Source organism: Globicephala melas, chromosome 7 (genome assembly GCF_963455315.2).
Source record: "Globicephala melas chromosome 7, mGloMel1.2, whole genome shotgun sequence".
In the NCBI taxonomy this organism is placed as follows: Eukaryota; Metazoa; Chordata; class Mammalia; order Artiodactyla; family Delphinidae; genus Globicephala; species Globicephala melas.
Window position 1 is genome coordinate 2,964,457 of NC_083320.1, and position 15,508 is coordinate 2,979,964.

The 15,508-nt window shown below is 52.2% G+C and overlaps 1 protein-coding gene across 2 annotated transcripts in view; it reads right to left on the reverse strand.

Annotated features, from left to right (window-relative positions):
* Positions 1–6,595: 6,595 nt before the first annotated feature.
* RAMP1 (receptor activity modifying protein 1) overlaps positions 6,596–15,508 on the reverse strand; it is a 48,098-nt gene continuing 39,185 nt past the window's right edge. For both annotated transcript variants that reach the window (XM_030862314.3, XM_060301429.1), the window contains exon 3: positions 6,596–7,209. In XM_030862314.3, the coding sequence (XP_030718174.1) occupies positions 6,954–7,209 (256 nt within the window). In that variant the 3' untranslated portion in view covers positions 6,596–6,953. The remainder of the gene's footprint in view (positions 7,210–15,508) is intronic.

Genomic DNA, 15,508 nt, shown 5'->3' on the forward strand with positions numbered 1-15,508 from the left:
GTACATATATCTAATCTGTCCTCCACGAAGACTGTGCTGATTTTCATATTTGATGCACGAGAGGGAATTTCATCTCCAGGAGACTCAGGGTTTTTCTCCGGAGGGAATCCACGTGTCCAGCCTGAGGCTCACTCTGATTCTGCTGGATCTTAGTTCTCTTGGCCCCAGGCTGTTGCACCCTCCCGAGCTGCCGTCTCCACCAGGGATGTCCTTTCTGTGAAGATGATCTCAGTTCAGAGCTGCTTCTTGGCTTGCAGGAAGCCCTGTCTCCAGAGCAACTGTATCCCTGGGAGCTCATTAATGTGAGCAATTTGGGAACAATACATACCTGGCCAAGTCCACTTCCCAAATCCTTTCCCTTTGTTTTTTTGGGTTCTTTGACTTCCAACCAATTATTTTCTGGGGATTTCCATGACAAAGCTCTGGAGAAGGGGCCATTTACCTAGCTTGGGACACAAAGAAAGCTAGTTCATCTTATTTTTCAAATTAAAACTGTCCTCAGCTTCCCTGGCCAGCTTAGCGGAAATCTCTGTTGGCCTGTCAGGGAAGCCAAAGAAGGTTAGCTGCTTCCATGCAGCCCTCCAGGGGCCCACCTGCTCGGCTGGGCGCTCCTGGTGGGAAAACAGGAGGGTGATCGTTTGTGATGGTGTGTAATCCACCACTGTCCCTCTTTGACTTTACAGGCAGCCCCAGGGAAAGACTCACGAGAAGAGTGCAGAACACAGGTGGGCAGAGGGAGAGCAGTGCCCGGTGTGGTGATGTCACTTGTGCACATCACCCCTTGCCTCCCCGGCTCACCCTGGGCCTGAGCAGTGCCCCTCGGTGGGGAGGGCCCACAGCTCCCGCTTTCTTCCCTGACCCCACCCCACGGCGGACCCCTGAGCAGGGGGGCCCTGAGGAGCCCCACAGCTCCTGCCTGAGGTGGCCCTGGGGAGTCTGGCATCATCCCACGTGACCCTGGCAGGTGCTCATTCTGCTGCCAAGGTCGGACGCCTCATGCAGCTCTTGCCCCCTGCCCGCACCTCTTCAGAGGATGGGCGACTCACACGGCAATTCCAGGAACACTTCTCAAGGCATCTTAGAAACTCGTTTCCTGGAAAAGTCAACCATCTACTCAGTGACCCTCCAGGAGATAACGTGGGAGGGGCCCTCACAGCCCGGGGTGTGGGATGGAAGTGGTTGAGGGTGGCTTCTGCCCAGAGGACTAGGGCTGGGGGCCAGGACAGAGCTGCCAGAGGCCTCTGCTTACCTCACCCATGTGTGCACACACCCAGACATACACACATTCACGGACACACACACACGCAAAGACACACACCCAGACATATGCACTGCACGGACACACACACACATGCAAAGACACACACTCAGATGTACGCACATGCATGGACACACCCACCCACGTGCAGACACACACCCAGACATACGCACGTGCACACACACACACATGCAAAGACACACACCCAGACATACACACATGCACACACGCATGCACGTGCACACACACACACACGCACGGAGTGGTCCCTGGCTCTCAAAGGCAAACCTGAAGCAGCTGTTAGAGTGGTCTGTCTGTGGGAGCAATGGCCTGTACCCTAGCCTTGGGGACAAGGCATTTTCTCAGGAGTTCCTGGGACACCCGGTCTCGTTCTATCACCTGATTGGCTGGGCTTTGGAAACAGCCTCTGCAGCAGGTTATTAGATGTTGTCCCCTCTCATGGCCCAGACAAAGGGGAGGGCCGAGGTGGCACCAGCTCTTGAGTGTGCCGGATTGAACAGTGTCCCCCCCCAAATTCATGCTCACGTGGAACCTCAGCGTGTGACCTTCCTTGGAAATAGGGTCTTTGCAGATGTAATTAGTTAAGTTAAAAAGAGGTCATGCTGGATTAGGGTGGGCCCGACCCAATGTGACTGGTGACCTTATAAGAAGGGACGACACGAAGACACACAGACAGAAGGTGGCAAGGAGTGGTGGGACGCAGCTCGGAGCCGGGGAACACCGAGGAATGCCGACACGAGCAGAGGCTGGAAGAGGCGGGAGGGACCCTCCCCCGGAGCCCTGACAGGGCCTCGATCTCGGGACGTCTAGCCTCCAGAAAACTGTGAGGGAAAACACATTCTGTCGTTTTTAAGCCACCTGGCTTGCGATAATTTGTTAAAGGCAGGCCTAGGAAACTACAACTGTCCTTTGGTATCCTCGGGGGATGGGGTCCAGGACCCCCATACATACCCAAATCTGCAGAGGCTCAAGCCCCTTGCAACTGACCCTCTATCCGAGGGTGCAGAAGGGCTGAGTGTAAGAAGAAAGTCATTTGTGTTTGTTTGTATGTTTATTTATAATAAAATCTCAAACAAACTAATAATACAAAAATTCTGCTTGGGCTTATTAATTCTCATTAAGCACCTTATTCACTGGTGTTGGGTTCTTTGCCCTCAGCCCCGTGATGTGCAGATGCCTGACCACAAACCCGGACGGACGGAAAGCCCCTGGCGAGCAGAACCTGGCCTCCATGCCAGCCAAGACTGGTGACCTGACGAGGAAGAGGGAAACCTGAATGCTCTCTGGGTCCTCCTAAACCTCTACAGCAGAACTATTTCACTTGAAGGAAAGTTCCAGATCAGGTGCACATATACTCAAATGTACTTACAAACACACATTCCAAAGTCCAACCTAAATGTTTAAAAATTACCCACAATAGCCAAGCTGTGCAAACAACCTATATGTCCATCAAGAGATGAAGGGATAAACAAAGTGTGGTCTATCCATACAGCGGAATATTACTCGGCCTTAAAAAGGAGGAAATCTTGTCATATGTGACAACATGGATGAACCTTGAAGACATTATGCTAAATGAGATAAGCCGGTCAAAGAGAGACAAATACTGCAGAGCTCTATTTACAAGAGGTACCGAAAATAGTCAAGTTCATAGAATCAAAGAGTGGGAGGGTGGTTGCCATGGGCTGGGGGGAGACGGAAATGGGAGCTGCTAATCAAGGGGCACAGAATTTCAGGGAAGCAACATCAATCAGTTCTGGAGACCTGGTGCACGGCATCGTGCCGACAGTGAACAAGACGCCACTGAACGCCTGAAACCGTGCTGAGAGGGTAGAGACCGCACGCCATGTGTGCATACAACAACGCAACATCTAGCGAAACTCTATCTAGCAAAAAAGATTCTGTCTCACACAGGTGGCCAACGGGCACATGAAAAGAGGCTCAACGTCGCTAGTCATTAGAGAAATGCAAATCAAAACTACCTTGAGGTATCACCTCACACCTGTCAGAATGGCCATCATCAAAAAATCTACAGACAACAAATGCTGGAGAGGGTGTGGAGAAAAGGGAACCCTCCTGCACTGTTAGTGGGAATGTAAATTGATACAGCCACTATGGAGAACAGTATGGAGGTTCCTTAAAAACTACAAATAGAACTATCATACGACCCAGCAATCCCACTACTGGGCATATACCCTGAGAAAACCATAATTCAAAAAGAGTCATGTACCAAAATGTTCATTGCAGCTCTATTAACAATAGCCAGGACATGGAAGCAACCTCAATGTCCACTGACAGATGAATGGATAAGGAACATGTGGTGCATATATACGAGGGAATATTACTCAGCCACAAGAAAGAATGAAATAATGCCATTTGCAGCAACATGGAGGGACCTAGATATTAGCATACTAAGTGAAATAAGCCATATAGACAAAGACAAATATCATATGACAGCACTTATATGTGGAATCTAAAAAAAAATTATACAAATGAACTTATTTGCAAGACGGAAACAGACTCACAGACATGGAAAACAAACTTATGGTTACCAAAGGGGAAGGGGGGGTATAAATTAGGAGTCTGGGATTAGCAGATACAAACTACTATATATAAAATAGGTAAACAAGGTCTTACCGTATAGCACCGAGAACTATATTCAATATCTTGTAATAACCTATAATGGAAAACCATGTGAAAAAGAATATATATACATATTTATAACTGAATCACTTTGCTATACACCAGAAGCACAACATTGTAAATCAACTACACTTCAATAAAAAAAAATTTTGTCTCTAAAGACAAGACCCAATTTTTGTGTACTTTAAAACATATTTAATAAACCTGAAAAATACTTAAAAATGATCAATCACTGTTCTCTTCCGTTAGCTTGGATAATTTTAAAATAATGATATTGTTTAGCGTTAGTGACACGGGCTGTAAAACGTTTTAATACTAACAGCTACCATTGAGCGCGCAGCGTGTGCCTGCGCCCTGCGCGGGTAGTTTCTGAGGAGGAGCGTGACAGGCCCTCCATCACCGGGAGTGGGGCTGCCCCACGGCCCCCTGCCAGCCCAGCTACCCATCAGGCCTTTATCTGCAGGCCACACTCCACGAGGCCCTTCGCGAGAGCGGGGAGCGGGCGGGTCAAGGCAGGCCTGCTAGCCGGGGCTCCGGGCCGCGGGCTTTGGCGCAGGGACCCCCATGGCTTCCCCGACCCTCCTGAGACCCTCCGGCATCTAGAACCTTCCCCAGCTCATAGGTGCCGTGCCAACAACCGCCTCACCAGAATCCCATGCGGGCGGAAACCTGGGGCTACGACATTTTACTTAATTAACGCATCCCCCTTCGAGGGAGACCCCATTACCCTCCCCACTTTATGGACGAGGAGGTGCGGGCACAGAGCCATGGGGGGGGGGGGACAGTAGGAAGGCTGTCGCGTGGCTGAGCTTGGCCTTTTCTGTCGGGTTTAACACCATTAGTCTTCATAGGCTATGATGGCAGGAAATACACTTCCAAAGGTTTGAAAACAGGTACCCAACTGTTTTTCCGGAACACGCGACATTCTGACTTCATGAAATTAGGGGACAGCTTTCAGAGCAGACCTTTCAGACGAGAGCGCTCGGAAAACACATTCTTCCGATAAAACCGTCCTCTGCCTCGTAGGGACCAGCTCCCCTCAGTCCGTTTTCTTTCAAGTGAAAACGGTCATACGGGGCTACATATTGAAATGTGAGAAACAAGCGGCCTGCTGTCCCGCAGAAGGTTACTTTCCTTGGTCAAAACTGGAAAATCTCATTAACCTGCCGTCGGTGGTGCAGAAGAGAGTGGCCACTTAGGAAGACCTGAGGCAGGAGACGCCTTTCCACCAAGGGCGACCCCGACCCCACCCCACGCACCTCCGGCCAGCAAAGCACGTGGGGAGGGACGGCCCGGTCCCTGAAGACGCCACAGTCGGAAAACTGACTCTGGAAGGACCCCTTGCTCAGCGCTGGGCCTTGGGCCGTGCGGCCTGCGGGCGAGGGCCTGCGGGGTTCGGGGGTCAGTGGTCAGGGGTCGGGCGCGCCCCGCGGGGCCGAAGGGGAGGAGTCCCCGCGAATCACCGCGAGCGGCCGGACTTGCAGGAGGGAAGCAGGGGCCGCGGTTCCGAAGCGCCGCCTCCGGCAAACGCACGTGTCACAAGTCACGGGGTGATTCACCCGAGCCCGGCGGTGCGGTCCTTCCGCGTGCGCACCGCCGCCCTGCTGTCACTGGACGAGGCTCGTCGGGACCCGCCCCGCCCCCGGTCCCGCCCCCGGTCCCGCCCCGACCGTGGCACCCCGCTGCCGGCCCCGCCTGCTCCCGGCCGCCCCTCTGCCGGCCCCTTTCCGGGAGGAGGATCTACGCCCCCTAAGGCGTCTGCGTCCTCGGGGGCAGCTGCTCTGGCGCCGAGTCCGCGCCGTGGGGAGGCCGAGGAGCCGGGCCAGCCCGCCCTGGGCTCCGGAGTACGGACGCGGGACGACCCGAGGGATGGCCCGTCGTCGCTGCAGGGGGCTGCCCAGGGGGACGGTCGGGGCTCTCGGGCCGGCGAGGCCCAGCCCCTGGCCCGTCGCCACTGGGGCGCCTTTGCGGGGGTCCGGCCCGTTCAGCCCCAGCGCGGGTTCAGCTAATGTTGAAGAGCTCGGGGGCCGTGGCCTTGGCCCCGTGTCTGGGTGGCTGTCCAGCTGGGAGGAGGGGAGGCCGACGCGGAGGGCAGTGGGCCTGATAAGGGGCAGGTCCTGGGCCGGTGGCGCTGCAGCCAGTTGGGGGCTGTAGGGACCTCAGAGGGGGGTTCTGAGCTCAGGAGCCATCTGGGAGGGATGGTGCAGGGAGCTCCCTTTGGAGATCCAGAACCTTCTGGAAGGTGGAGCTTGGGAAGCATGGTGAATGTGGCGCAGCAGCAGCCTGAATGGGTGCAGAGGAAATAGCCCCCGAAACCCTGGGGGACAGAATGGAGGTGGTTGCCTGGACCGGGGGCTGGCGAGGCATCTTTGGGGAGGGGCCTCAGTAAAAACTGAGCAGACCTGGCCTCCTCCTGTCTGCCAGTCGCAGCCCATGAAGCCAGTAGTTCTAGACAGAGTGGCGGGGAAGGGGCCGGGGCCTCAGAATCCCGGGGAGCAGCTTCAGCGCACGCACAGCGCTCAGCCCCCATGGGGCCTCACCATCATCGTCCCCCATATAGGTACCTGTGAGTGCTCCTCCTGTCAGAGAAAGACAGAATCCAAAGGGGCTAGTTTCTCCCATCCTTCTACTCCCGAGGGTCCACATCCAGAAAGAATGACGCTTCCCAAATTCAAGGACATCCTTTAATCACAAACTACTTATGCATGATCGAGCCAGGGGGTGGTTCATAAACACCTTGGGAGACAGCTCAGAACCCTCCCCAGAAACACTGACAGCTACGCTCTGCTCCCTCCCAGCACCTGGGCTGCCCTTCCTAGGGTGGCTTCTAGGTCAATGCCTGTGCCATGACCACGCCAGAATCCTGCTGTGAGCTCTTCTCGGGTAGAAGAAGAGGGGACCGGGGCTCTGCTCTGCCACTGGAGTCCCAGAAGCCTTGGCCAGGCTCGGCCCCCACGCCCACACTCTGGCCTGCCCGGCAGCCTCCATGAGCAACAGCCCTCCCCCTCCCCTGCTGGGTGCGGGAGCCCCCAGCCTACACGATGCCCTCCAGGCGCCTGCTCCTCCAGACCACCAGTGCCGTCACGAGCAGGGTCACCAGGATGGGCACCACGATGAAGGGGCAGAGGACACTGCTGGGCGGGTCCTGCAAGGCCCTGCCTGAGACGGGGCAGTCTCTGAAGTAGTGCCGGTGGACGGAGAGGAAGAACCTGTCCACCGCCGCGTTGGGCCAGAAGCAGTCCAGCTTCTGCGCCACGTGCCTGGTGCAGTCCGAGAGCTCTTCGTAGCTCCTGCAGATGGAGAAGCAGGTCGTCAGTCCCTGGTGGGCAGGGGATCAAGGTGGGACTCCAGCCAGGGGCTCCCCACCTCACTCCCCACTGGGGCGAGCTCCCCCAAAGTCCAAGCCCTGAGGCGGTGGCCCTGGCTTGAGAGACACAGGTCCTGCGCGGGTCCTGTGCGGGCTCCCTAGATGTCCTGCACGTGCTCACACCCCAGAAGGCAAGCTGGGGCTAAGGGATTCCAGGAGCTGGGATGCCACACCAAGGGCAAACGAGAAGATGGACCAGCCAGGCGTCTCCAGAAGGCAGCCTGGGACGGCGAGCCCTCAGGCGTGGGCAGATGGGGCCTCTTGAGCCCCTTGCAGTCTGCATCACCCCGAGCAGACGCCCCCCAGCCTGAAAGCCCGCCAGGTGCCCACAGGACTCGCTGTGAAGCCTCCCAGGCCTACCCTGGCCTCGCACCCCCCGCCTTCCCGCGCCTGCTGAGGAGTCTCCCACAGCACCGTCGCCCCGCACCGCAGCGGGTTACAGATTTATTTTGCTTATTGAGTGGAAACACCGTGAGGTCAGGGATTTTGTCTATTTTGTTCACCGCTGTAATCCCAGTACCTAGAAGAGTACCTGGCACATGGCAAGAACCAGTCAATTTTTTATAAAAAAATTGTGGTAAAATATAAAGAACATACAATTTACCATTTCAACCATTTTTACCCGTACAGTCCAGTGGCATTAAATACTATTCCATCGTCGTGCAACCATCACCACCATCCGTCTCCAGAACTATTTTATTGCCAAATAGAAACTCTGTCCCCACTGAACACTCACCCCCGTTTCTCCCTCAGTCCCTGGCAATTCCCATCTGTCTTCTGTCTCTATGAAATCTGACTACTCCAGGCACCTCATAAAAGTTGGCTCTACAATATTTGTCCTTTTGTGATTGGCTTGTTTCACTGAACATAATGTCCTCCAGGTTCATCCATGTTGTAGCCTGGGTCAGAATTTCCTTCCGCTTTAAGGCTGAATAATATTCCATTGCTCGTACATACTTTATTTTGTTTATCCATTCATTGACGGACACTCAGGTTGCTTCCGTGTTTTAGCTATTGTGACAAATGCTGCTGCTATGAACATGGGTATGCAATTATCTACTCGAGTCTCGGCTTTCAATTCTTTTGGCTGTATATCCAGAAGTGGAATTGCTGGATCATATCTTAAGTCTGTGTTTAATTTTTTGAGTAAATTGTTTTTTTAATTTAATTTTATTTATTTATTTTTTAAAAACATTTATTTTTGGCTGCATTGGGTCTTTGTTGCTGCGTGCGGGCTTTCTCTAGTTGCAGCGAGCGGGGGCTACTCTTTGTTGTGATGCGCGGGCATCTCATTGCGGTGGCTTCTCTTGTTGCAGAGCACGGGCTCTAGGTGCACGGGCTTCAGTAGTTGTGGCATGTGGGCTCAGCAGTTGTGGCTTGCGGGCTCTAGGTGTGCAGGTTCAGTAGTTGTGGCATACAGGCTTAGTAGTTGTGGCACGTGGTCTCAGTATTTGTGGTGCACGGGCTTAGTGCTCCACAGCAATGTGGGATCTTTCCGGACCAGGGCTCGAATCCGTGTCCCCGGCATTGACAGGCGGATTCTTAACCACTGCACCACCAAGGAAGCCCCTGTTTTTTAAGAAATGAAGATCCAGTGTTGGGGGAAATTAAAATGTATTCAGTAGTTTCCAGAAAGTGTCACTTCTGCTCAGGATGGAGAAAGCAACACAGAGTGTTGATCCCATATGAACAGCAAAAAAGCTGAAGAAACTACAAAATCATACATTTTCTTGAGTCCCTCGGAGAGCTGAGACTGCAAGGCAGCAAAGTAACCCGAGTCTCAAGGAGGAGAAGGACGCAGCTGCTGTACCAGCTACATAACAGCTGAACTGCCCAGGGCTTAGCGTGGGCTGGAGAGTCATTCTGGAATTTCTGGGGCCCCAGATGCGGTGAGCGGGGTGTCCCCTAGGCGGGGGTTCCCAGACCCCCCCATGACCATCTGCTCTCTCCCGTGAGGCTCCAGGGGGTGCTCGTGAGAAAGGTTGGGGCGGCAGGGGACTGGGGCTGTCTGGGGCCAGGCACAAACTCCACACATTTCCCAAACCTTCTCACAGAAGCAGCGACAGGCTTGGGGCCCTGGGGCATGAGCAGCTGGTCTTCATGAGCGGTGGCTTCAGCTGAACGGGCCTGAAGCCCTTCCTACTTCCCCAGACCCCGTGCCCACAGGGGTGCGTGGTTTTTCTAAGTGAATGAGGACTCGTGTTCCAAGTAGAAAACAGAAGTGGAAAAAGCCACGGGAAGTCAGGACAGACTGGGTCTCATTGTGAAAAAAATGAATTAGCACACGTCAAGGGCCTGGCACAAGGTAAGTGCAAGTGTGTCAGGTATTATTAAAAACCAAAGTCCAGACTTTTGAGCTGGTCGTCCATCAACCACAGGGCTGCATGTTACAAACACTAGCTTGAATGGTCGTCTTTTTCCCCACCTCAGACCCACTGAATCAACGTGTAGTTTTAGGTGTTCTGCAGACGCAGTGACACACAGTCAGTCCTAAATGTTGTTCCCTACGCTCTGCCTGAGGAGTGAAGCTGGGATGTCCCTAGAAGGAGGTGTTGCCACCTCCAGGCTGGCCAGCCAGGATGGGAAGGACCCCTGACCCAGGGACCTGTGACACCGGGGACCCCACGCTGAGGCCACGCTGAGGCTGAGCCCGTGGTGGGCTATTCTGGGACGAGGCACTCTCTCCTTGAAATACCCTTCCAGTCTGCAAAGCCATCCCCGTCTAAAAATATCCCTAATGGGCAGTCGGCTGCCCACTTCATCCTGTTTATTTATACCGAAGTAACAGCTGAAACTTTCAATAAATATTGTGAGCCCTGTCAGCAGGGATGTGATAAAAGAATTTCCTCCAGAGGACAGACATTCTTCTGTTCAAAAGAACATTGTGCTGACTGAAGGGGCCAAAATAATCATGAAAAAGTATGCTTGCTTTCACCCTCTATTTTCAGTTCTCATGTAATGGAATGATTATCCTTTTTCTTGGCCAGGACCTTCTGTTGTGGGCCCCTAAGTGAACTTTGCTTGGAATGTCCCTGAACACTGTGGTGGGAGTAGTTTCCAATATATCTGGGTCCCAAGTCAAGGCTGCTGGTGCCATGCTTCATGGTTGCTTGACAGGAAGGTGCCCACTGATGCCCACAGGGGAGTCGTCTGCTCTGGGGACACCAACTAGCCCTGTCCGGCCCCGACGTGGAGTATGTGACTCTGGGCCCTGGTGCCCCACAGAACTGGGTTCAAATCCAGCTCCACCTCTTATGCTGAGTGATCCCAAGGGCCGCGTCTCACCCATCCAAACCTTGTTCTCTTTATTCAATGAAGAGACAGGTACCCACCTGACAGGGTTACTGGGCAGATCAAGTTAAACAAGGGCAAGGGCCTGATGTATAACAGGTGCCCCGTAAGTGGACAGCTTCCTGACAACTGGTGTGTGGCCCCTTAAGAGTCCATTTCTTATTCCATAAACTCGAGTAAACGTTGACCAGGCAATGTGTGTCTAAGCCCTCGGAATATCTGAGGAGGAACCACTATTTTGGTTCACTCTCTCTGGACCAGTATTTGCTTCCATCAACTCAGGACAATTCACAACCTGGTGGCTTCCAGCAGCTTTAAATACCTGCTGGGAGGAGGGGAGGTGGCACCCTCGGCACCCTGGCAGCCGGGGCAGGTGAAGGTGAACAGGGCCCATTTGAAGCCGGCCTGGGGAGCCTGACTAATAAGCAGGTGAAAACAATGTCTAACCTCACTTTTAAGGAAAAAAAGAAGCAAACATCCAAATAGAATCCATTTTCAAATGAAGAATATACTCAGGACTTCCCTGGTGGTCTGTCGGGTAAGACTCTGCACTCCCGATGCAGGGGGCCCAGGTTCCATCCCTGGTCTGGGAAATGGACCCTGCATGCATGCCACAACTAAGAGTGCGCACGTCGCCACTAAGACCTGGCATAGCCAAAATAAGTAAATAAATATAATAACAATAATAATAATAATAAAAGAACAAGGTAATTTAAAAAATGAGAATACTCGGTGCTGGTGAAGGTATAGTGAAATGAGGCAGGTGCTCGCATCATTGCTGGTAGAAGATAAACGGGTAAAATTTTTCCAAAAAGCAGTTCGGCAATTATGTATCGAGAACTTCAAAATCACAGACAGCCTTTGAGCCGGTAACTCTATTTCTGGGAATTATCCTAAGTCAATCACATGAAATGTAGATAAAAATAATGTAAGAAAATGAACATTACAGATTTATAATTATGAAAAAGAGCAAACAATAGGACTGTGAGGAAAAAATTGCTTATAAGAGCCTCGGCTATGTAGCTATTAAGATGATATTTAGGAGGAGGAAAATATTTATGTTACAATGTTGAACAAAAGGAAAAGCAGTTGAGACCAAATTATACAAACAATGTGCTTTCAGCATGAATGGTCCATGTAGGAGGGGAAGACCTCAGAATGTTAGGAGGACTTGTCACCACTAGAGGGTAGTGATAGGAAGGACTTTTATTCTCCTATCTCCGCTTTCGGGGGCATTTTCCAAGTTTTCCGCAGTGAGCATACATTATTTTTATAATTATATTTTAGACAGCTCACTGAGGAAAAGGCCTAGAGAAAACTGGACATCGAGGTCCCCGAATCTGCAGCCGTGGGGTGCACATCTCCTCGTGTCTGGGGCAGCGGGGGGCCTTCGGCGCAGGGGACTCGTGTGCTGTTCTAACTCCCGAGCTGCGTGGGGTAAACCCCGTCCCAGGCAGGGCAGCGTCCCTACCACGGTGACACCCTCTCTCCCACCCTCTGCTTCCAGCACAAGGGGTTCTCCCCCCGCCACTCCAGTGGAAGGAGCTCTGGGAACCCCCGCCTAGGGGACACCTGGCTGGCAGCCCTGCTCCAGGCGGCAGTGCTGGGGGCTGCGCCCCTCCGAGCGACATAATGCGTTAGCTCGGTGGCTCAGCCGCCAGCGGGCCCTCGCACACCTTCAAGGCTGCAGAGCTCCGGATGTCCGCTCACTCCCCGAATGTCCCCAGGGCCTGGGCGGGCCGGCGGCTTCGCTCCATCACTCGCCTCCTCCAGGGTCTGGGTTGCCTCCGGGGTGGAACGGACCTCCCTGCCGTCCCCGCACGGATGCTGCGGGGATTAGACGCCGGGTCCCGAGGGGCGTGCGGACCTGGGGGCAGGGAGGGCCCTGAGGGTAGGTGGGGGGGGACGCAGGGGTGGGCTCCGAGGTCAGGACCCCCTTTCGCACCCATCCCCGCCGGCTCCCCGCCCCAGGCGCCCAAGGACACTCGGCTCCCAGGAGCGGCCCGGCCTCCCGGCCTCCTTGTAGGAAGGGCGAGGCTACCAGATGGCGCCCCCTTCCCGGGGACCTCCGCTCCTTGGTCCCTCCTCCCCTGATCCCTCTCCTAGGGACCCTCCCTCCTCCGCCTCACCTCGCCCCTCGCCGTCAGCACCCCGCTCGCTCCCTCCCTCGCCCCTGGCTCTCGAGGCTTCTCCCTCATCAGCAGCCCGGCGCACCTGCCTCCGCTCTTCCCGCCAGGTGAGGGGCCTTGACGCTCTGCAGCCCTCGCTCCTTCCCTCCTCCGCCGGCGCCCAGACTGCAACATCCGACACCCGTGACATCCCCACCCCCATCTGAAGCCTTGGTCCAGTGCACAACGGGCGTCCACACCTGACTCCCGGGATGCCCCCCACCCCAGCCCCATCTCTCATGCCTGGGAAGCCTTGCCCCCTCTGAGTTGTCATGGATCCCCCATTTCCGGGGGTCCCCTCCCCTCCTCCAGCCCTGTCACTGTGCCCAGGAGTAGGGCAGAGTGACTAGCCTTGGTGGGTTATTACAACCACATTTCTAATACCAGCTTCCACTTCTCTGCACTGAGCATGGGCTGGGGCCTGGGCATCTCTGCTCCCCTTCTCCTCCCCCAACCCGCTTAGTCAGGGCAGCCATCAACACCCTCCCCTGCTTTCCTCCTCTCTGAAGCCCTGGGCTCCATTCACCATTGGCTCTTGGGGCCACAGCCCTGGCCTCTGACTTCTGCCTCCCCCAGCCCACTGTCCACACAGACTCACCCTTGCTTCAGGCCTTCAACGCTCCCTGCTGCACCAGTGCTGGATTCAAAAGCCCTCATGTGGCCCCCACCTCTCCACTCTCAACTGTACCCTCTCCCTTTCACTGGCCACCCTGGCTGATACTTCTGCCTCAGGACCTTTGCACAAGCTGCACTTTCTACTTGTAAGGCTCTTAACCCCATCTTTAAAGGTCGACATCTGTGTATCCCTCAAACGTCACCTCCTCAAACAGGTGCTTTCTTATGCTTCAACCTCACTTGGATCCCCGGCAAAGTGGGGTTTTCCATCATAGTTGTGTCTTACTTTGTACCTGTGCTTTCACTCTTGATTATTCACTCGCTGTTGGTCTCAACAACTTGACTGCAAACACCATGAGGGCAGAGAGAGTGTAGGGAAAAAAAGTCCCACTCATCCTGTTCACAGCAGTCATCTCAAAGGCAAGAGAAACAAAGGCAGAAGGAACAGAATGAGACAGATCTGCCTGGAGATGTGAGTAGGACAGCAGGAGTGGTGGTCTTAGCAAACACAGCACATTCCAGTGCAAAAGACAGTAAACGGGAAGAGGGGGCGTTTCACACTGAGAAGAGCGTTATTATCGTAGCTTCATAGGACAAAGACAGCCTACCGCTGAGAGTAATCGCGACGCATTCAACAAAATCTTCAGGTTAGGTGAATAGAAACTAGTATAAAAGTGAAAAATAAAGTTAATAAGCCTGACTCAGTGACTATATGAGGAAGTTTCTATCCTCCAGAGAATCAACAATCTTTTCAAAAGTCCCTGGATCCTACTTAGGCTCAAAGAAAAACTTGACAAATTCTCAAAGTGGAGATTTTAAGTCAGTATTCTTTGACTATAATATTAGAAACTAGAAATTAGTAAGAAAAGGATAAATTAAAAAAAAAATGGAATCCCTAGAAACGGAAGATCACTCATATAATTTTAGGGTCAAACAAAGATTTAAAAATTCAAGGATAGGCTGTTAAGAAAAACTAATGGCAATACTGCACGTGAACATCAGTGAAATATAGGCAAAACTGAATTCTGAGAAAAATCTGCAGCTGTAAATTGTCTTATTACCAACCAAAAATAAATGAAAATAAATGAAGAATCCAAATCGAGACATTTAAACAAAGAAGCACAAAATAAATCTCTGCAAAGGGCACATAATTTAAATGCATTAATAATTATTGAAAACTAATATTTATTGATATTTTAAAAAACATAAAACTGAAAAAGTAAATTCAACAGTTGATTCTTTAGAAAAATAGCTACAATGAAATCACATTTCTGGATAGTCTAATCCAGAAAAAAAGCAGAGAAAACACCACTGTACAAAACCTCAGATGAAAGATTAGAACAAGTATGAGATGAACGTACAAAACATGTGTGTTAAAAATCGGAAAATCCTTGAGGAATTGGGATGCTTTTTGGGGAAACAATAAATTATCAAATCTTGATTTAAAAAGTAGAAAATCTGAGAAGAAAAAACAGAAAAAGTTGTTAAAGAATTACTTTCACAGAAGGTGCTAGGCCCGGGTAGTTCTTTCAAATTCTTAAGATCACACCTAGGGGCAGGACAGGAATAAAGACCCAGATGTAGAGAACGGACTTGAGGACACAGGGAGGGGGAAGGGTAAGCTGGGACGAAGTGAGAGAGTGGCATGGACATATATACACTACCAAATGTAGAACAGATAGCTAGTGGGAAGCAGCTGCATAGCGCAGGGAGTTCAGCTTGGTACTTTGTGGCCCCCTAGAGGGGTGGGATAGGGAGGGTGAGAGGGAAGGAGACGCAAGAGGGAAGAGATATGGGGATATATGTGTATGTATAACTGATTCACTTTGTTATAAAGCAGAAACTAACACACCATTGTAAAGCAATTATACTCCAATAAAGATGTTAAAAAAAAATTCTTAAGATCACAGAAAAAGATGTCAAGCTTCCCAGTTCTTTGAAAAAGTTAACAAAACCCTGATCCCAAACCTCTTAAGATGACTTCCCATGTGCCTCAGAACACTCGCGAACAAGCAACAGATGTTCACTTTCACTTATAAATAGACATAGAAGTCCTGTTTAAGCGGCTGGCAATTTTAAGCTAGCCGTATACCATAGAATAAAGTAGGTTTATTTCAGGAATGCTTTAATGCTATTATGATAAAATCA